The sequence below is a fragment of the Arachis hypogaea genome, chromosome 4 (assembly GCF_003086295.3).
Source record: "Arachis hypogaea cultivar Tifrunner chromosome 4, arahy.Tifrunner.gnm2.J5K5, whole genome shotgun sequence".
NCBI lineage: Eukaryota > Viridiplantae > Streptophyta > Magnoliopsida > Fabales > Fabaceae > Arachis > Arachis hypogaea.
Genome location: NC_092039.1, coordinates 2,934,327 through 2,956,728, shown reverse-complemented (window position 1 = coordinate 2,956,728; position 22,402 = coordinate 2,934,327). Strand labels below are relative to the sequence as shown.

Genomic DNA, 22,402 nt, shown 5'->3' with positions numbered 1-22,402 from the left:
CATTCACTACTGATGATCATGGTCGCACTTCTCCTTACCAAACTTGCGCCCAGATCCAGATTCTCAATATCCCACGTTGCTCACACCTAGCCGTGCAAATGAGTAGTAGTAATGGCGGCAGCAGCAGCATATACATACAGTATAGCAATTAATTGAAGTCAAAGATAACTGATTCCGGGGTGGCAATCAATTGAAGATATATACAATAATCTAAATTGATAATTAACTCGTTTTATTAAAAAAAAAGTGAAGATTACGATACGTATTGATATAACAATCATCTTAATGTGATGTATTGTAAATTTGTAGCGGTATACAGTCTTGACTAGCAAGGTGGTGAATGACACTCCAGCGCACCCATCTTATATATTTTATGCAAAACCGGTATATATTATATATAAAAAAAAAGAGCTACCAGCCACATATATTTGTTTGTGTATAAGATAATTGTATTTTATGTGATGATGAGAATGTTAGAATTGATGATGATGAGACGCAAGATGAGGATGCGAATCATGCACGAGTTATGCCAATTATGGAGTTGAAGTAGTCACCATTGCAAAATAATGGTGGGTCCTCATGCGTGCAACGGATAAGTCTCTTAATTTTTGCCATCAGTTATTCACATCATATCATAAGCTTAAGGGATGGGATGGACATGATCCATCGCTATTTAACTTGGGTTTAATTTCCATGCCGTGCAATAACTTCAATTCGTTTTCATTCAATCTTGTTATTTACATTATTAATTCATACCGTATTAAGCATACTGTCTGTAATATTGCTGCATGTATTCGAACCCCGACACTTGCTTAAGCGGACTAGTGAACTAACCACTAGACCAACCCAACTTGGTTAGTGTATGCTTTACTTTGAATTCACAATGGCTGACGATTCTTCTTCTTAGGCCCGGTGGGTTTTTTTATAAACCTGATTGGGGTAAGAAATGTTATTTTTTTTCTGGTCAAAGTGAGCAATCTAAATAGACCCAAAGTTTCAAATGAAGCCCATTATTTTCAATAGGCCCAATCTCAAATAAAGCAACAAAACAAGCAGCAAGGTTGGCTGAGGCACGTGGTTCAGTGGCAAAAGTTTGCCACAATCCAAAAGTCACACAAGTTTGAATTCTAGCAGTGGCTAGATTAGTGTGTGTGAGTGTGTAACCTAAAATTGGAAGTTGTTTAATTCATCAAAAAAAAACAGCAACGTTGATCGATGATTCTATTATTTTGAATATATAATGTGACAACACACCTTTGTCTCTTGTATTAAGGTACGTGTCACTAAAATCAACTATCAATATAAAATATATATTGAAATATAAATACATATTAAAAATAAATTAAATTATAAATATATTTATACACAAATATATTGGTGAATGATTTTAGTGACTATTTTTAGTGTACAAATAATATTTTTGTTGTATCTTATATAATCACCTTGTAAATTGCTTAACTATATCACCGTATTTGTATTTTGACACACCATCAATGTTACAAACGAAATGAAATGATTTTGCAAGCAATTTTATGATGTATCGGGGAGTTCATCATATAGTTAATGATTAACGTAAATCACAGTATGATAGTCATTAATTAATAAAATTTAGGAGAATGGGTGGAACCGGAAGAAGGAAAAACTTTGGAAAAGTTAAAGTGAAGTATAAAAAAGAAGCAATAAATTAAAAGGGACCCAATAAGCACATTTTCCTTTGAGGTAGAGGTCACCTTTTCTTGTCATCACAAACTCTTTTGCTTTTTCCCTTTTTTCCTTTATTAGCTTTTCCCACTCTCAATAATTCCAATTTTATTTCTTCTTAGCTCTCCAAAGCACCTTTATTCCCTGGGTACTACAAAAAAGCAATTCATACTTGATACCTCTCCCTGTTATTGAAACCTTCAATGCCTCAACCTACTAAAAAGGGAGCTTATATATCGCATATATAATCCAGTTAGAGACCGAGTCACATGTATTTTTCGTGAATTTTTTATTTTTAATATTGAAGTGGTTGTGGTGTTTTTTTTTAAATGTGGATTGTTGGGGTATTATACTTAAATGTGAAATCGTTTAACTAAAGAAGCAGAATGCATAAATTGGACCGTCCGATTTGTAGAGGTACACAAATTGGTCATAGGATTTGTGTTAAGTACAGAAATTGGACCCAAGGATTTGTGTATTTCCACAATTTTAAAAAATACCAAAAATTATCATGTTAAAGTATATCACTACTTTTATTTCCATAACAAAAAAAAATTAACCTATTTTTCATCTTTAACTATACTACCAATACATCTCCGCGTAAATATAATATTTAAACGGTTAGTTTTTTTTTTAAATTAGAAGCGAGACTCAAACTTAACATTTCTAAATAAGTATGGAAATATTATACATTTAAGTTATAACTCATTATTTCTTAGTTAAATTATAAATTATTTGTTATTATAATTTATTTTCCTTTTATTAATTTTATTATATTTAATAAATAAAAAAAAACTAAATATTAAAATGTTGTGAGAATTTATTATTTTTTGTTATCATTTATTAATTAATATTTAAAAATATAGAATAAAATACACTGTTAAATTATTTAGCTAAAAAAATTGAATTGATAGTTAAATAATGACAAAAATAATAAATTCTGATAATTTTTCTTTTAAAAAAAAGTAAAAGAATGAATTAATAGCGTTAGTAGCTATCGCTAGTATATATAAGTGGTATGAACTTTCAAATAAAAAGATGACACAAAACTCAGCGTCCATTGATATGTGTATATTGTACAAGCAATTAAGCATTCATGGAAGATGAAAACATGGGAGAAGGAGAAGAGAAGTTTGAGTATGAAGAGGTTGTGAAAGCAACCGAGAACTTCAACCCTAAAAGGATGATAGGCAAAGGAAGCCATGGAATCGTGTACAAAGGTCTACTACCACGGACGGTGGCGGTGAAGAAAGCATCATCGCTAGATTCTCTCCACCATGATGATAACTCCAGCAAGCTCCAAAACGAGATTCGAGTGCTGTCAATTCTACGTCAAAGCCCTCACGTGCTTAACCTTTTAGGCACGAGCCACGATTCGTTCGGGAACAAGCTCATGGTCATGGAGCTCTTGCCAAATGGCTCCCTCCACGACTGGCTTCACGGTTCGAGAAAACCGCCGCCGTCGTGGACGAAGCGCGTGGAAATCGCCATGCAGATCGCACGCGCGGTTCAGTTTCTCCACGAAGGGAAGCCTATGGTGATCCACAAGGACATCAAGTCCACCAACATCTTATTCGATTCTCACATGAACGCCAAGTTGGCGGACTTTGGACTGGCGGTTATGGTTGGATCCGTGGTTGAGTCACCACCGAGTCAACCCGCTGGGACAATAGGGTACATAGATCCGAGTTACACGAGTTCGGCAAAACTGAGCCCCAAGAACGACATCTTCAGCTTGGGGGTTGTGTTGTTGGAGATCATAAGCGGGAGAAAGGCCATAGACGTGTCGAAAACGCCGGCGTCGATCGTGGAATGGGCGGTTCCGTTGATTGAGAGGGAGGTTGTGGAAGAGATTTGTGACGGGAGGGTGGCGGTGCCGGCGTACATGGCGGGTGGAGTGGATGAGATAGTTCGGTTGGGTGGACGGTGCGTGTCGGAGAAGGAAGAGGATCGTCCGTGTGCTCGGGAGGTGGTTATGAGAATAACGGACGTAGCGGAGCGTGTGAGGTACCCGTTATGGAGAAGCGTGGTCATGAGGAGCATCGCCGGCATGGTGGGATTCACGAGAAATAAGAGGAGCAAGTTGTTTCTCAATACTTCTTCTCACAACACGTCTTCCGTCATCACCGTTAAGCAAGTTTTATCGCTTTGGGATTGACTGCATGCACAAACCTGTAATTTCAATCTTTCATATTTCATTATTTAAACAATTTAATTTCGTTATTGGTCCAAGTTTTTTGATACGCAGAGAAAGACTATTTAAGGTTTTCACTTTTAATTACTAATTTTTTATGAATATTCATTTTGTATAATTTTTATATTAAAAATGGTTGTGGATTATTTATTTATAATTTATGTTTTCACTTGGTTTTTAAATATTTTTTTTCTCTATATGCTAAATTTCTAATACACTTTGAATTTAATTTAATTTCTGAAATTTAAATTATCTTTCTTTAGTTTTTAAATTTTACAAACTGAATTAATTTTTGGCACAAAAATATTAATAAAACATTAAATATGGATAACTAAATACTACGGTATAATTTGTGAAATGATACTATTTTAATTTTGACACAATATCGTCCTAACGGGTGGTTTGAGCTGTTATAGATAGTATCAGAGTCGGAATCCGAATTGATGTGCCAGCGAGGACACTGGGCTAGGCTCTCTTAGGGGGTGGATTGTAAGGCCCACATCGGTTGGGGAGGAAAACGAAGCATGCCTTATAAGGGAGGGTGTGTATACCTCTTCTTAGCATGACGCATTTTGACGAGTGAGTGGGGTTTCGGCTAACATCTTTATCGTCAAAGACAAAACCGTGACGCCTTATGTGTCAAAAATAGACAATATCGTGCTAACGAGTGGTGGTTCAAATAGTTAAATATTATTTATAATTGTTTTTTTGTTATTTGTGTGCCAAACACAAAAATAACATCGTTTTACATATTACAACGTAATATCTAACTGTCTCATTAAAATTCTGTTAATATTTATATATAAATAATTATCTTAAAAACTAATATACATTATATTTCTAAAATATGAAAATTAAATATAAATAATTGAAAATTTAAGGTAGACAACTAAAATTTTAAACATTAAATAAATCTCGCATAAAAATTGAAAAATCAAATTAAATATTATCTCATTGATAAGTACTCAATTTCATTCGGTAGTCATGCAATGAAATTATATATATGCCAAAAAACATTGTGACATATAATACGATATGAAATTATGAAAATATTTTGATGCAACCTCCATACAAATAAAGATAAAATTCCAAAGATGTAGATTAATAGTCGTAAAGTTATGGTGAATTATATGATAAAAATGTAAGTTTATAGTTTTTTTTTATGGGATGAGAGAGAAATTAGAAAGGATAAGACTCACATTTTCAATAACAATAAAATAATAAAAAATAATTATAAAAAAATTATTTTTTTTTATACAACTTAAATCTGTACAGTAGAGTACCCCTAAAGTTATATATGTATAAAAAATTATTTACATAAGGTTCTTTGGCAGAAAAGAGAACATAAACTTTACAAAGGAATTTTCGTCTACGTAAATTTAGTCATTACAAAAATTAGAAATATTAAGTTATTCTCTAAAAGATAAAATAATAAAGAATTAAATTAGTTATTCAAATAATGTATCCTGATTTATACTACATGTTATCATTTAATTAATATTTTTTCATTATAATATCTTTTAAATATTAAAAAAAAAAACACTTCCTCCTTAATATATCTCACCTAAAAATGTTCTAAGATTTTTTTGTTGAAACACATTTTGAAATGACTTAATTAAGATTAAAAAGAAACCACTAAAACAGTGTTATTAACGCCCAAAAACTTAGAAGTACAACTGGGCTGTTGAATGAATCACTAGATAGGCAAATTGGGCTTTTAACCAAAAAAGTAATTGGGCTTAAAATGAAACGACCATCATTAATAAAAAGACAAAAAAAAAGAAAAAGAAAAAAGAAAGAAAATGCAAAACGCAGGCTTGGGGAGTGACGTGGGGTTTAATGTTCGGTCGTTTTGAGAAAAGCATGAAGCAATTCAATCGAACGAGAATGAGAATGAGAACGAGGACGAGAACGATAACCCGAAGCTGCTTCACCCTCCTTCAATTCTTCTATTTTTCTCGTCCTTATTTGACTTCTGCTATTCCTCCTTGAAGCCCTAACCCTAACCCTTATCCACATTCAAATTAGGATTCCTCCTTTCGTGATTTTGCTTCCAACTTGCTTCAAACACAGACACACACTCATACCATGGAGACTCAGTTCAATCACAACCTCTTCGAGCGGCGTCCCTTCCTCAAATCCAAGGCTCCCGCCGTTAAATGGGTCAAACAATGGTACCTAAACTTTTTCTTTTTCAATTTTCTGCCTTTTTTTTGTTACTTTTTATTTTATGCTGTTCTAGGTGTGTGAAAACAACTGAACAAGTTCTATGTCCTCTATTTGTTGTTCCTTACGATAAATTTTGGTATTTTGAGCCAAGGGAATTATCTGGAAGATTCAATGATATTTTTGTAATCAATTTGATTCAGTTTGCAATATATAATGCTGATTTTGAGAATAATTTTACTCTCAGGGTTCCTCAAGACGTTGTAGCTACTGGCGGGAAGTGCATGCTCCTAAGATGGGTAACAGGTTTGTCCGTTTTTCCCAACTTTGCACGTGACCTTAAGTAATTTCTTACTCCTTGTACTATTCTATTTTATTCTGAATGAACTGAACTGAACTTGAATCCATCAAATTGAACACTCATACTTGTATCATGTATGATTGTTCTGGTTGTCCTTGGTTGATTGATGATGTCCATAATTTCATGATGGTTTTTAATTTGCTTCAAATTAACTCTACAGGTATGAATTCGCCCTTATGTAGAGAATTCAAGGGGCCATAATTGGCACTTGATGTACAGTCTGTTCATGATGACGCATTTGTGTTTATATATCTTGAATAATTGTAAACTTTGGCTTTGTATCATGTGTTGCTTGTGTCTTTTCAAAAAGAATAAAGCTATGAACGTTGTGATGAATTAATGTTACTCTTTTATTTTGTGATTGTTGTATTCTGTCTGAAATTTTCCTTTTTTTTTCGCTATCGTCAGAGGATTCCTTAAAGGCCTTGAAAGAAAAGGAAAAAGAGCCTTCTGCACCTGAGCCTGAACCAGAGCCAACTACTGAAGTACTTTTCCTATGCAGCTATGAGGGCTGTGGAAAGACATTCATAGATGCTGGTGCTTTGAGGAAGCATTCTCACATCCATGGAGAGAGGCAATTTGTTTGCCACTATGAGGGATGTGGAAAGGTAGTGAGCTTGTTACTTCAGATACGTGCACACAATATCTAGGACCTATTCCCGTCTAAAAGGCTTGAGTTGGGATGAAGGCCCAAATAATGCAATATAAGTGTGTGAAGTTTATGTTTCATGGCAGTAATACACTAAGTTCAAAATAGATCCTTATCAACTAATTCCTATCGGTTTCATAATAATGGCCTTTTATTTATGTTGTGTTTTAAGTTACAGCTACCATAGTTTTATTTATTTATTTTTAACATATAAGGGTTCTAAGAATGTTTCGTTTCTATTGCAGAAATTTCTGGACAGCTCAAAGTTGAAAAGACATTTTCTCATTCATACAGGGGAAAGAGATTTTGTGTGTCCTCATGAAGGTTGTGGTAAGGTGATAGATCTATCTTTTAAAATGATCTGTTCTAATACTTTCTACTGTGTTGTATTGAATTCCCTACATTGAATCACTGGTGAGCTTAAATATTAGTGTTATTATCCAGGCCTTCTCCTTGGATTTCAACCTGCGGTCCCACATGAAAACACACTCACAAGAGAACTATCATATCTGCCCATACCCAGATTGTGGAAAGAGATATGCTCACGAATACAAACTAAAGAATCATATTGCGTCTCAGCATGATAAGGTTGGGTCATCTGTCCTGTTCTTGGAACTTGTATATATTGTTTTTGTTCTCATCACTGATGCTGCATCTTCTCATTTGAAGCCTTTCAATAGGATATCTGTGTAATGTCTCTGCATCTTTGATTCATAATTTCAATCACATTTTACAGAATGCATCAGTGGATTTGACAAAGTATACTCCACCATCGGAAAAGCCAGCGAAACCAACTAAACCTGCTAGTGGAACTTACGGTTCTGCATCATCTGATCGCCCTTATGCATGTCCTTATGAAGGGTGTGAAAAAGCATACATCCATGAATACAAGCTTAAACTCCATTTGAAGAGGGAGCACCCAGGCCACGATGAAAATGCTGTGCGTGCACAAGCTAATGCTGACAATGAAATGGATGAAGCGAGTGAACAAGACGCCTATGGTCGAAAACGATCAAATGGTAAAAGTCAGAAGCAAAGTAGACCGAAACCAAGCTTGAAGTTGCCTCCTGCCAAAATCGCCCAACGAAAAGGGTCAGCTCCTACTCCAGCCGCATCAAATGCGATTAAAAAGTCATGGCCAGTGAAAGAAGAAGTCTACGATGAAGATAGTGAAGAAACAGAAGAGGATCGTGACAACGTTGAAGATGGTTGGAGATATGCTGCAAACAACGATGATGACGATGAGGAAACAGAATATGAAGACTGAAATTTACCTATGGCTCTCCCCTATATTTTATTTATCCAAGTACCATTTTCATTGACACGATTTTATTGGTTATTGCAAGTATATATATATAGCTCCATTTAGAAAAAACAAGAGGCAATATTGGTGATTGGATGTATGATTATGGTTTGATGATGAATTTATATTAACTAATAAAAGATGACATTATTATTTACCTGAAGGTTTCATGTTTTTCGATGGCTCAAACTAGCACCAATTCACCATTTTAATCAATGTGGATTCACTGGATTGGTTTTTGGTTTTGGTTTGATTACAATTATTCGAATTGAGTTCACCAATTCACTAGCTTAATTTATTTAGAAACAAGAGTAATTGAAATGTGGCTTGGACCCAAAATAATCTATAATTTATAATGTAGAGATTAGAACAATAATTTCTAATCGTTATCTATTATATATAATAAAAATTAAGAGGAATTCAACGTACAATATTTTTTAATAATTGTTCTTCATCATATATAATATAAATTATTTTGGAATTCATGTATCATGCAAAATATGCCCCGTAAGTAAACAACAAATCCGTACGCAAATGTTAGATGCTTCAATGTCTTTGGTCGTCTCTCCAACCATTCCACTATGTCTTCGCTTCTTTGCATAATTGTGTATTAGTAAATTGCAAACTCATAATTTTAGTACATAGTAACATATTATTAGTAACATGTAACTTATTATTTCCCCCAGTATCTTTTAGCATAGTTTTTGACGGTCTATATGAAAAATATAGAATGAAAAAATATATATACAATGTTCAGTTACCGAAATCCGAAGGAGAACGTATGGAATTTGAAGGCTAAACTCAAGAATGTTATGAGTCAGAGACACATATCCTATGCATCCTGTATTTACGCATTAAATGCAGCCTTAATTTCTTTCTTCTCTTAATATTCTAATTTGATTGTGAAAAATCAAAATGAACATTACAACACTCATCGCTGAGTAAAACACAGCTAGCCATATACATATACCCCCTTTTTATTTTTCAATTTCCTTTTGTAAATAAAAATTTCAATTTGTAACATCCTTTATTTTATTTTTATTTGGGTTCAGGAGGATCAAAAATCAATGGCCAACATTTTGGCCTTGATAATATTCTTCATCACTTTCTCCCTCTCTTGTAAGGACCTTTTTTCCCAATTGTTCCACGTAGTTTTTACATATACCCTTTTGTATAAGAAGCAGCCAAAACCCTTTTCTTCTTCTTCTTCTTTCTTGTGTTAATTTTTATTACCTTTATTCTGAGAATGCAGATGGATACGACCCGTTGGATCCTTCTGGCAACATCACCATCACATGGGATTTCATAAGTGATAATGGGGCTACGGTTGATGTAAGCAATTCTTTTTTCTGTTACATATTTATTTATTAGTTTTTTAATAACAAGTATTTTAATCTTTTATTTTCTGGGGCCACCATCACCATGTGGGAAGGTATAAAAGTGATACAATCAGTGCTACACAACCTGGTCCTACGGATTTTTGTATCCGATTTTAAAAAAAATTACATCAAATTGATCATATTTCATTTTTTCTTGGGGTGATCTGATCTTGAAAAAAAAAACGTGTTTTGAGAATGTCTGCGGAGTTTGGATTTGTTAAGGAAAAGAAAGAAAAATGGGGGCCGCCGTACTTGTTTGTTAGGGTTATGTTGGGGTGTTGCTGAGTTCGGGTTCTCACTTTGCTGCTGTCACAGTCCAAATTTTCTGTCTTCCTTATATGCTTCCAATGGTTTTGCACCACGTCACCCAAGTAGATTTTGTTTCCTCCAAAGTAAGGACTAACGAGGGCATTCTAGTAAAGTCCAACTCAAATTTATTCATAAAATTATAATTGATTTAATTTAGATTTCAAATTTTACAATAGTAATTTGCATTAGTTGTTGAACTAATTTTTATGAATAGCGTGTTAATTTTGCAGTTATCTTATTAAGATTTGAACTCATTTAAGTTTTATGTGATTTAGATATGTTAGATCTTCTATAAATTTAATTGACTCATCAATATTCTTACAAAAATGATAATAACAAATTCAATTCAAAAATTTTAGAATTTTAAAAGTAGTCAAATTTTTAAAAATTTTAATAGGTCTCGATCACATAAAACTTGAACGAAAAATTTAAATTACATCAAATTAATATACCAAATCAATATATCGATAATAAAAATCAGTTTAAAGGTTAATAAAAATTACAATAATAAATTTTAGGATCCAATTTAAATTTATTAAAATTTTAAAGATCAAATTAAGTCTGATCTCAAAATTTAAGAGCCAAATTGTATTAACTCACCGAAATGCATAAGATTGTTGTGGTCTCACCTTGCTTCTCTTTCAATTTTCCTCCTCCACTTTATTTATTATTTATTATTAGAAAAACATAAACTGCTTTTAAGTTTCAACTATCAAATCAAACTGAATTGAATTGAATGCATGGTTGAAGGTGAAGGTGTCAATATACAATCTGCAACTGTTCCGGCACGTGGAGGCGCCGGGATGGAGATTGGGATGGGCATGGAAAGGAGACGAGGTGATTTGGGCGATGTGGGGAGCAGAGGCAATGGAGCAAGGTAACTGCTCCAAGTTCAAAGGCCAAGACAAACCACACTGTTGCCTCAAGCATCCTCTCATCATTGATCTTCCCCCAACCGCTCCTTACAACCACCGCTTCTTCAACTGCTGCCGTGGCGGTCTCCTCTCTTCCCTCACTCAAGACATCACCAAGTCCGCCGCCTCCTTCCAAATGAACTACAACAAGCCAACTCTAGATGCAACCACCGCTTCTTTCACCATGCCGGAGAATTTCACCCTCGGCGTCCCCGGTTACACCTGCAGTGCACCCTTTCAGGTCCCCCCTACCAAGTTCACCGCCGATGGACACCGATGGCAACAAGTCTTAGGTACCTGACTCTTATTAGACCAGATCAGTGACTCGTATAGAATACATATTAAAATATCTGGAAAACAAAATTCTGCAGACACGTGGAATGTGACGTGTATGTACTCGCAGTATCGAGCATCGCCTGCACCGAAATGCTGCGTCTCCTTATCTGCATTCTATAACAGCACCATCGTTCCCTGTCCCGTTTGCAGCTGCAATTGCAAAGGCCTACCAGGAGCACATTGTATCGAGTATATATACGCACACTTTCTTCTACTTTTAATTGCATTGTTTAAATCAGTAAAATCATCTAAGGGCTCTCAGCTATCAACTTCACGTAAAGTCGACTGCATCTGAATTTACACTTTGATGGTGAAAACTCAGGTAAAGTCAACTTCACGTGAAGTTGATATTTGAAAGCCGTTAAGATGAAAATTTAATCAAATCAATCAAATCATCTAACGGCTCTCAGATATTAATTTCATGTGAAGTCGATTGCATTTGAGTTTTTACCTTCTGATATAATTGAAAATGTTGCAGTTCTTCATCATCGGTGTTGCAACTGCCACAAGAAGAGTCATTGGAAGTGGTGAGGTGTTCGCGTCACATGTGCCCAATTCGAATCCACTGGCACGTCAAACAGAGTTACAAAGAGTATTGGCGCGTAAAGATCACCATCACAAATCTCAACTTGGTCAAGAACTACTCGCAGTGGAACATCGTTGTGCTACACCCTAACTTGCGAAGTGTGACCCAAGTTTTCAGCTTCAACTACAAGGCCCTCCCTATCTACGGCAATATCAGTAAGTTACTCTGCAGCTGAAAACTGTTAAATGATTTGACATGTTTGACTAAACTACTTATCAGACGATACAGGGATGTTTTGGGGGCTGGAGTACTACAATGACATGTTGCTGTCAGGGAAGGATGGAAATGTGCAAACAGAGATGCTGCTTCACAAAGACACAGAGGAGTTCACATTCAGAGAAGGATGGACATTTCCGAGAAAAGTTTCATTCAATGGGGAGGAATGTGTCATGCCATCTCCTGATAACTATCCAAGCCTCCCTAACAATGCTCATCTTCTCACTTTCTCCTCCTCCTTACTTACTGCCCTCTATTTTCTTCTCTACATTATATTCTTCTAGATGATTCCAATACTCATTCTTCTTGTACAATTTCACATTTCATCTTCGTTTCACTTCGCCACAACATGTGAAAAAAAAAAGCAGCAGCCATTGTTGTTTAGGAACAAGATAAATACATTATCTTTTGGTGTACTCACTTAAAAGTATGTGAAATTCGAAAAGATTATCAAGAATTTTATTTACACGTTAAAACCAACCACAAAAATTAATAATTATGTATTTATGTATAAATATTTATATAATATAATTAGTTTTAGTATATATTTTATATTAATGAGTAATGAATGATTTTGGTAATTGAGTTTGATGTACATTTGGTATTGTTGAAATATTATATATATATTGAATAAAGTATTAAATTTAGTAGAATTCATGCTATCAAAAATAAAGTTATAGTTTATTTTTAGTGTGTTTAAAATTGATGTCCTAAACTTGTCTTGGAAGAACCTTCTGTGTTGTAGGAGTTACGCTGCAGTTTTACAACACATTTTCAAATCCGCCACCAAAAATAACTATCTAAAATATTTTATATTGTGTGTATCAAAATTAAACTTGGATTGGGTTGAGTAACGTTTCTTTTGCTTTTTAACATTCGGTTTTACTCCTTTTTTTTTTAATCTATAGCATACCAAGCTTAATGCAGAAATAAATAATAAAAAATATTAAAAGAAGAAATTAGTCACGTCCGATTCCTTTTTTGCGTTCAGTATTCATTATCGCCCCACTCCAATTATTATTATTATTCTTCCATGCATATGGGAGTAAATGAGTAATCCACGTAATTAAGATTCTTTATATTCCATCAACCATTATGTTGGCACAGCAGAACCAAATCTAAAGACATGGCTAGCATTCTAATCAGTATGGAGTCGTTCATAAAGAACCAAATAGGAGAAATTTGTATCAATAAACAATTAAATATACAAATCTTACAGAACACAAATATATTTTAAATAAGATCAGAAATACATGCCCAGTTCAATATGAAACATAGTGCTTAGAAGAAGCCATGAATTTTCATTAGAATCATATAACAAACATTAGCTTAACATACATAATCCATACAAATAATGCACATTCGAATAGCTCTAAAGATATTTTGCTGTCTGCAGGCTGAATTCAGCTACAATGATAGTTCACAAGACATGGGGCTTACAAATACATGAGAAATGAATGGAAACACACAGTGAGAGAATTGAAGCTGTTACCACCTCCGGCCGATCAACCGACCAAAATAGAATAGGATTTCGGCTGACCACCAGGTGCACATCAAATGATTTTCCTTTTTGTTTCTGTTTTGGTTGGGGGAGGGGGGAATTCGTGGTAATTGATATTAATTAAAGCATACAGAAGCCAAAGACTTAATGCCGAAGCCAAAATAAGCAATGCGGGCAGAGAGAAGGGCATACACTGGAAATCTCTGCACAATCCCGCAGAGGGAGAGGTGCAATTTGGTGACAGGCGATGCAACACCGGTTGAATGAAGATGCAAGACACAGCTACAGCTACAGCAAATCTAAATTCGAAGTGCGCCAGTAACAGGGTCACGCCCTGAACCGGCATCCTTGTGTTTTAGAGAAAGGTTAGCAAACTGGGATTCAAGGTCTCTGCTATTTGTGCGCCGATGGCTGGCAGAGGGTTGCTGTGGCTGTGGCTGCTGCTGTTGCTGCCGATACATTGCACGTAATCTTCCGATCTCTCTTTCCAGTACTTCCTGCTCCACTGAGTTTCAGATTGCATAAAAACACATCAAACTTCGATAAGCAAAAAGTAATTTTTTTTTCTACTAGGATATCTGATATTATCAAAAAATAAAATAGATAATCAAAATGCAGCATAACATCCCAAGAATTTCCCTAGTTGTATATGAGTGAATATATAAGCACCCCTCAAAATGCAGGTATTTAGATTGGTACACCAATAAACAAATGACTTCCAAATTCCAAATTACAGTAAGACCTATTAGCTTATGTTCAATGGTAGAAACTTACAATATTTGATAAGCTGCTCTTGTGCTAAACTTTCTAACCGTTGCTTGAGAGCTTTGTTCTCCATACTCAGGATGAGATTCTGCTGGTTAAGAAATTCAAGCTCGGCAGATACTTCAGATCCTTCTGCCTATAAATTGACATACATAAAGGAGTAAATAACAAAAAAATAATAAACCAGAATAAGAAAATTTCCAAAATAGCATAGAAAACATGATGCATATCATTGCCTAATGCTAAAAGCTACCTGTAAACCTTGTACATTTCTTTCTAATTCAGCAATGTATTGAAGTTTACGAACTCGTGAACGCTGAGCAAATTGCCTGCAACACAATTTATTCAAATTTTTAGTCCATGCAAATTTTCATATACATAAATCAATTGAGAGCATAAAATTCTCTCCAAGTTTCATTATAAGGCAGGTATACTGTAAATAGATCAGACTAAACTTGACTTGTCACTAAAAAGCCATGCTTTAATAATATAATTTCCTGCTAAGGATTCTGTCTTGACAAATTTTGACAAAATAAATGTAGAGAAAAAAACAGCAGAGGAAATTCAACAAAATAACGACATACTGTTTAGCACGTTTTGAATCTGTTTCAGTAGCAGATGACTTTGCATTTGAACCATCCTTTCTTTCTGAAGATAATTTTGCATCCTGTGAACCAGATTCTACTACATCATGCTTTTCATTGGCCGTTGATGGAATCCCATCTGCTTCATGTGGCGGGCACGACAGTCCTGAACTCTGAAAAGCAACACTTTCTTTGACAGCAGGAACACCACCTGGATGTGTGGGAGGATTCAAACAAGAGTCCCATGCCCTATTTTTTATTTTAGTTGAGTTCATTTCTGCATACATGGGCATATGACGAACATCTTTGCTGTGATTTAAGTCTTGAGGTGACCAAGAAGGAATAGGTCCTAAATTCCTAAATTTAAACTCATCCTTATCTGCATAACCGATGTTAGAAACATTAGTGTTTTCCAGGTAGGCAAAAGAATCACTGGATGAACGCCGATGACTGCCCCTTCGTACAGGTGTCTCTGGCTCATTAAGGAGATCATCAAGCCATGAGGGTTGTTCCTCTATAATAAAGCTCTCAGATGATGTCCGTTGGTGGAATCCATTTCCCTCTCTTGGTCTCTGCGCAACCTTTGAACCTACTGTAGGATTCAGCATATAATCAGCATAAGCTTGGGAAACACTAGGGAATGGGATTTTAGGAGGAAGCAGAGCATGCTTTCCAGAATACATCAAATTTCTGATGCCCGAGGAGCCCTTTGAATTTGCCATAAAAACGGAACCAACACCTGTGAGAAACATGTTATGAATCAAAATTACTGAAGAATTTGCAGGATTATACACTAGAGGGTAAAGATAAAAAGGAAAATTAACATAAGGCAAGACAATGAAATCTTATGTGCTTATATGTTCTCACTTGTCATTTAAACTCTTACCAAAAATCTATACCAGTTTAATAAATAGGTACTTCAGGGATAGAATCAAACGATTAAAAGAAAAAAAAAAGATATTTTTTTCTGAAAAATATTGGCTTCCTGGCAAGAGAACATCCAAAATCACTTGGGAAGGTACAGGGTACAGATTGAAACGAATATTCCAATCAAGAGTTCAGCTTCGGGGAAAGAAAACAATAATTGCAACGGAAGTTGAAAAACAAAACGCTGCTCTATCTCAACCAGCTTAAGTTTTCTGTTTCATTTGCTCAGGTTGCCATGACTTGATAAAAATTTAAAAAACGAAGATCGAAACTTTATATTGCTTCCCTTCACATAGAACTACCCCCTAAAAGATGAATTTGCAAAACAAGCATCAACATGCAATCAGAGGAATGAAAAAAGGAAGAAGGAGAAGAAGATCCTGCAAAACAGGAAAACAGTGCTCAAAGAAGAATCGAAATGCTGCAATGTGCGAGACTCGGTAATCAATGGACTAGTAATTATGAGCTGATTGAACGAATTGAACACCAAAATGTTGCAAGCGAAAATGTTTAACGCAATCTGGTTCCATAAAAATCAAAAACCAAACGCCGCCGAAAAAAAAATCACCTTTGTAGATTGAAGATTCGAGATCCCGAAACGCAATGCGAAAAGGGCTTGAAATGGAAGCAAAGTTTCTCTCTCTCTCTCCTAGGGTTCTCCTCCTTTGTATATGGCAACCACCTCTTTCTTTCTCTCTCTAACTTTCTCTCTCTTCTCGTTGAAGCTGAGGCTGAATAAGGTAACAAGGGCCTTTGATTCTAAACCAGCAAGTAATACTGTTCCCTCAATCTTTTCTTATTTTGCAATTTAACCCCCTAATTTCTCACCTATTCCCAACAACCCCCTTTCTTTACTTTTTCATCCCCAACCTTTTTTTTTTTCGTCCACAATATCCTCTAGTTCAATTGATTAAAGACTAATCTGTTAGGCTGTGACCTTTGTTTTTGAAATTTTATTTTTGAGAATAGAATAGAACAAAATATTAAAAATAAGACATAATTAGACAAACACATATCATTTTATGTTGTTATATTTTATTTGGTGATAAATTAAAATAAATTATAAAAATTTAATTTATTTTTATTTTTTTATTAAAAAATTTGAGATAAAAAATATAATAATAAAAATATATAATTATAAAAATTAACAAGAATAATAAAAAAATAAAAAATAAGTTGTGTCTGTTATTAGTGTCTCCGTATCTTTTCTGTCAGGATAGCACAAAATATACTAATTCACTATCTTTGGATATAGTGTCTCTATTTATGTCTTCTCTATCAAACACAATTTTGTGTTTATGTATCCCTGTCTCAGTGTCTTCTCTTTGTAAACAAATGCAACCGTATAGATTTGAATTCCATTTAAAGATCTACAGCATGAGACGAGATTCGAATCTTCGCTACTCAATTAAAAGAACGAATGAATTAATCACTCATCCAATCCAAATTAGTTTTGGTCCCTAACTTATCTAATTACCGCACCATAAGCTTAATTAATTTTTATTTTACCGTATAACTAATTTATAGGATTATATGTTCTAGATTTTAAAGCTTTTTCATCCATTTAAGACAAAAGATCAAATCCCTGAGTTAACTTGATTTTTTTTTTCATGAACAAAAGGGACCCAAATAAAAAATTAATTATAAAAAAAAACAGTTTTAAAGTGAGTTGTGCCAAATAGAGTCAACAAAAAAAAATGCAGAATGATAACAAAAAATAAACATGACAACTAAAATCTAAACACGAATAACAGAAGCTAACTTATCCACGTAGGAATTCGCTTTCTTGAATTTATAGTGAAACTTTGTTACAACTTGATTTTGATTTAACACATTATATTTATTATTGTCATTATTAAAAGAAGTTATATATGAATAATTAATTATATAGTATAGTAGTTACGATGGTTATGAAACTTTAACAATAATTAAAAATTTAATTACTCTATTAATCCCTATAATTTCACAAATTTTTTAATTAAGTCTTTATATTTTTTTTTTTTAATTGAGTTATTGTACCAATTTTTTTAATTGAATTTTTATACCTTTTTTCTTTTTATTTGAGTCTCTGCACCAATTTTTTTAGTTGGATTCCTGTACAATTAAGCCAATTACTATCAAAAGAGATCTAATTGAAAAAAAATTAGTGCAGAGACCTAATTAAAAAGAAAAAAAATTATGGAGACCTAATTGAAAATTTCACAAAACTATAAGAACCAATAGAATAATTAAACTTAATTAAAATAGTATAGTTAAAATTATAAAAAATAACGTTATAAAATTACTTAATAGATCTGAAAAGTAAAAAAAATATTAAAGCATCTAACATAATTGATAAAAAAAATAATAATTGTAATGAATATTAGCTCTAATGATACAAACAATTTTAAAACGAATAATATAAATTATTTTATACAAATTTTAATTTTATTCGAATAGCTCAAACTCCTAAAAGAAAAAACTATAGTAGCTGGAGTTTCTATGCCATAGAAATAGCGAGTGCTCTATTCTTCAATTTAAAACTACCATAGTAGTTAGATTGTGTCCCAACAAGTTGTGTTACCAAAGTGAAAGTTTAGTAGCTCCCAATAATCCTACTATTATTAATATGAAGTATTATTACCATTGATTATAATTAGATTAAAGTATCGTTTTTGTCCCCAACATTTAGGATAAATTTTAAAATTATCTCTAATGTTTCAATCGTCCTATTGAAGTATCTAATATTTTAAAATTGGCTTAATGTTGTCCTATTGTTAGGGATCCGTTAACAGAATTGATGACGGGACAAAATTGAGACGATTTTAAAACGTTATGGATTTAAATAGAACGAAAATATTGAGGATAAAAATGATACATAGAAATCAATTTTAATTTTATTGTTCAATAATATCAATTTTTTACTGTATATAATATTTAATTATTTTTTAATCGCATGTAAGTAAATTACACTAATCATATTACTTTCATTCTAATAAATTTTTTTATATTTTTATATTAACTTATAAAAAAATAAATTTATTTTGAATAAAAGTAATGTGATTAAGTGTAATTTATTTAGATGTGATTAAAAAATAATTGAATATTATATACAGTAAAAAATTGATATTATTGAAGGATAAAACTAAAATTTATTTCTATGTATCGTTTTTATCTCCAACGTTTTCGTTCTATTTAATTCTCTAACGTTTAAAATCGTCTCAATTTTGTCCCGTCGTCATTCTGTTAACGAACGGCAGAATAATATTAGTCAATTTTAAAACGTTAGGAATTTAAATAGAACCATTGAAATGTTAAAGATAATTTTGAGACTTACTACTGAAAACAAAAACTATACTTTAATTTTATAATTATATAGATCCCATGGGAGAGGAAAATCTTGAGTGAGCATTTCCATTTGATTCTGTTGGTCTTTTTATATTGGCAACCGGGAAAATGTTTATATATGCACGTAAAGTTGCAGAGTGGGAGTGAGTTGTTGACAATAATTAGCATAAAAAATAAATAAATAATTAAGTTGACAGAGAAAGAAAAAAATAAATTAAAATTTAATTTTGATAAATTTTTAATATAAAATAATTTTATATATATAAATTTAATTATATAATACTACATTAATAAAAATAATTACTTTTTTATATTAACGATATAAATAATTATAAAAAAATAAATATAATTGTACGACCGTCAAAAAATGCAACGAATGCATCCAAATAAAACTCAATAAATAAAGGAGAATGCAACTATGTAAGCATGAAGCAGACAACTAAATCCACACAGAAAGGGCACAAAAGGACAACTACTCCCCATACGTTCCTAAGCTCAGAGGATGTCCTTAACATAGAAATCCCTTTCTTTTTTTGCATATGGTAGTTGTTAAAGCTTTTGCAACTCCATGTGATATTTAATATACAATACTATACTCTTTTAGTCTTTCTACTCTATGAAATATTTTTTTTTAAAAAAAATATATAATATGCTTAAGAATCAATTTTACATATTTTCATCTTCAAATTATATTAAACTTGCATAGGGTTTAAATTTACATTTTACTGTTATTAATAATGAAGTAAGAAATAATGACCAAATATATTAGAGTAGGTTTGATAAATTTTTTATTTTTCAAAAATTATTTTAGCTATATTTGATAAATTAAAACAAAAGTTACTTTTAATCATTATAAATTATAAATATTGTATTTGATAAAATTTATTTTTAATATTTAAAATAATATTAATAGACATGAATATACTAATGAATAATAATTAATATAGATATTTATTAATATAAAATTATATTAGACATTTTAATTTTAAAAAATACATACTAAAATTTAGGTTAATAAAAAATAAGAATGAAATGTAAATATTCATTAGTACATAAGACTATAATAGAATTTTTTATTAAAAAAATATTATATAAATATATTCAAAAATATTACTATTTTTTCATAAAATGAGACACAAGCCCATAATATTTTTTATTGATTAAACACAAACATAAACATCTATAAAAAAAATTATTACATGGGATCTTGGTTTATTTGAAATTGACTTAGTTTTAAATCATTCTTCTCTTTTTTTGGATATTATTTATTTCGAATTTAAATCTTCTAAAATAAAAAATAATAAATTAATAAATTAAAGAGTTAATCATTATTCATAAATTTTATTATTTTAATTTAAACGTCATTAATTTTTTATTTTATTATTTTATGAACTATTTCGTTTTGGAAAAGTTTGATCCATTTATTTCATCAACTTGTAAGATCCACTAGCAATTAATGCAGCAGATTATTTTTTAAAAATCATAAAAAGGGAGATATATATAACAGCATAAGCATAAGTGGGTGTGTACTGCAGATTGAAGTATTCTCATTGGAGTTTCAATAATGAAAAAATCTAAAAAAAGAGTGGGAGGGACCATTTATTTATTTAAAAGGAGTAGGGACGGATAAAAGGGCTTGAATAATAGGTGGTGTTGTATAGAATAAGGATCATGCACATTTGATGTGTTTTCTATGGAAATGGTTCTTTTGTTATGTTACAATCATATTATGTATATGTTTAAATTTAGCTATTCAAATATATATTTTGTATTTATAAAATTATTATAAATATATAATAACTTATTTAATAAAATAATTTTTTATATATTATTTATGGTTATGTTAGCTGGTTGGAAGTGTTTTGTACTTGCGCGTTCTAACTCAAAATAGATAATTTCTTAGCTGGTGCTGGACCACCACTACTATAGCATTCCAAGGACAAAGAACAAAAAGAATGAACTAGTGGTCGTTAATTATTAGTTAATATAATTAATTTGGGTTGATTGAGTGATCAGCTTATTAGTCTGTTTAAATAAATGTGGAAATTTAAATTCTGTCTTGTGTATGTAATAATTTATTGACCAATAACAAATTTTTAAAAAATCTGCTACTACACATACAAGTCTTTTTGATTTACAAGTCATATAAGTTGGCACAAACCCAACAAAACACACGCATTACATTCCCACATTCAAGAGTAAATAAACGTACGTTATTCAACCACTTCCTGTTTCCAAAGCGCGCTACTCACCATGCATTATGAATGACCCTTCTTCTTCTTCCTCCATGAAAACGAGTTTCTTGTCAAATTTGAAGATAATAGAACTTCAGAAATACACCCAAACGATTACAGAAATACACTAAAACGGTTATAGAAATACACCCAAAGGATTACAGAAATTCACCAAAAGGATTTAAGAAATACATCCAAAATTCGTTGAAGTACACCTTATACATAATTCAGAATTCTTTTTCTTTCTCCTCCTCATCTTCTGCTGCTTCTTCTTCTTCAAAAATGATTTCAAAGTTTGATGTCAAAAAATAATGGAAATCGAGAATAATGAAGAAAGAAAACAAAGAGAAAAGCACGTAAGTGAAGAAGGAGAAAGAGAAGGCAAGAAATAAAAGAAAAGAAGAAGAAAAAGAGTAAGAGGAAGAAGAACGTGCAATAAGAAAAAGAAGGTGCAATGAAAATATGCAGTAACAATTCGAAGCGCGTTAAAGACTTGTATAAAAAAAACGTTTCTATGTGGAAAATTATTCAATTTTTAAATAGAATTTAGTTCTATAATAAATTAGTCTTTTAAGCTTTTTGATTAAAACATTTCATAGACATCCAAAAAAAAAATTAATTAGCAAAAGTTTAATTGGTCGATCAAACTCGATCAGCCTTAAAAGGTAAATATAAACTATTGTTGGGAGATCACTTCCTTAATCATACTTTTCTCCCTGCAACTCAACTCAGGTCAATCTTTGCTTAAATATCGTAATCATTACTATTAATAACTGTGCATCTAACATAAATAGTGCCTATGGCTATGATTGCACCGATAACTTTAAAAGAAGGAAAAAAAAAATATTTGAAGGTCTTTACAGATAGATTGATATATCATTACAACTTAGATAAACTTTTATATTAGTGGATGAAAATTTAACACAATTATCATTTTTTATATAGTTTTT

General features: G+C 32.2%; 4 protein-coding genes across 5 annotated transcripts; 3 read left to right on the top strand and 1 right to left on the bottom strand.

The window, feature by feature from the left end:
• The first annotated feature begins 2,727 nt into the window (after positions 1-2,727).
• LOC112795737 (serine/threonine-protein kinase-like protein At5g23170) lies at positions 2,728-4,052 on the top strand. Its single transcript, XM_025837875.3, has one exon. The coding sequence runs from the start codon at positions 2,798-2,800 to the stop codon at positions 3,857-3,859; it is 1,062 nt and encodes a 353-aa protein (XP_025693660.1). The 5' UTR covers positions 2,728-2,797; the 3' UTR covers positions 3,860-4,052.
• Positions 4,053-5,689: 1,637 nt separating this feature from the next.
• Positions 5,690-8,531, top strand: LOC112795736 (zinc finger transcription factor YY1). The gene is made up of 6 exons (XM_025837874.2): positions 5,690-6,069; positions 6,309-6,367; positions 6,831-7,030; positions 7,317-7,406; positions 7,516-7,659; positions 7,808-8,531. The coding sequence occupies exons 1-6, from the start codon at positions 5,984-5,986 to the stop codon at positions 8,336-8,338; spliced, it is 1,110 nt and encodes a 369-aa protein (XP_025693659.1). The 5' UTR covers positions 5,690-5,983; the 3' UTR covers positions 8,339-8,531.
• A 753-nt stretch (positions 8,532-9,284) lies between these two features.
• Positions 9,285-12,583, top strand: LOC112795734 (COBRA-like protein 6). 2 transcript variants are annotated; one of them, XM_072233832.1, is made up of 5 exons: positions 9,285-9,706; positions 10,813-11,269; positions 11,348-11,501; positions 11,791-12,053; positions 12,127-12,583. In XM_072233832.1, exons 2-5 carry the CDS (start codon positions 10,912-10,914, stop codon positions 12,396-12,398), a joined length of 1,047 nt encoding a protein of 348 aa, XP_072089933.1. In that variant the 5' UTR covers positions 9,285-9,706; positions 10,813-10,911; the 3' UTR covers positions 12,399-12,583. The 2 variants fall into 2 exon arrangements, with proteins under 2 accessions (XP_072089933.1, XP_072089932.1); XM_072233831.1 differs by having other exon boundaries at positions 12,118-12,581.
• A 744-nt stretch (positions 12,584-13,327) lies between these two features.
• LOC112795733 (uncharacterized protein At4g06598) lies at positions 13,328-16,769 on the bottom strand. Its single transcript, XM_025837871.3, has 5 exons — positions 16,460-16,769; positions 14,965-15,703; positions 14,634-14,709; positions 14,390-14,516; positions 13,328-14,120 (listed from the first exon to the last, which is right to left on the bottom strand). The coding sequence occupies exons 2-5, from the start codon at positions 15,684-15,686 to the stop codon at positions 13,915-13,917; spliced, it is 1,131 nt and encodes a 376-aa protein (XP_025693656.1). The 5' UTR covers positions 15,687-15,703; positions 16,460-16,769; the 3' UTR covers positions 13,328-13,914.
• Positions 16,770-22,402: the final 5,633 nt, after the last annotated feature.

Coding starts and splice junctions, on each gene's coding strand:
- LOC112795737 (XM_025837875.3), top strand. CDS start 2,798: ATGGAAGATGAAAACATGGGAGAAGGAGAAGAGAAGTTTGAGTATGAA.
- LOC112795736 (XM_025837874.2), top strand. CDS start 5,984: ATGGAGACTCAGTTCAATCACAACCTCTTCGAGCGGCGTCCCTTCCTC. Junction 7,031..7,316: donor ACTATGAGGGATGTGGAAAG/GTAGTGAGCTTG, acceptor TTTCTATTGCAG/AAATTTCTGGACAGCTCAAA. Junction 7,660..7,807: donor TTGCGTCTCAGCATGATAAG/GTTGGGTCATCT, acceptor CACATTTTACAG/AATGCATCAGTGGATTTGAC.
- LOC112795734 (XM_072233831.1), top strand. CDS start 10,912: ATGTGGGGAGCAGAGGCAATGGAGCAAGGTAACTGCTCCAAGTTCAAA. Junction 11,502..11,790: donor CCAGGAGCACATTGTATCGA/GTATATATACGC, acceptor AAAATGTTGCAG/TTCTTCATCATCGGTGTTGC. Junction 12,054..12,117: donor CCCTATCTACGGCAATATCA/GTAAGTTACTCT, acceptor ACTACTTATCAG/ACGATACAGGGATGTTTTGG.
- LOC112795733 (XM_025837871.3), bottom strand. CDS start 15,686: ATGGCAAATTCAAAGGGCTCCTCGGGCATCAGAAATTTGATGTATTCT. Junction 14,517..14,633: donor GAAATGTACAAGGTTTACAG/GTAGCTTTTAGC, acceptor GTCAATTTATAG/GCAGAAGGATCTGAAGTATC. Junction 14,121..14,389: donor AGAGCAGCTTATCAAATATT/GTAAGTTTCTAC, acceptor TCTGAAACTCAG/TGGAGCAGGAAGTACTGGAA.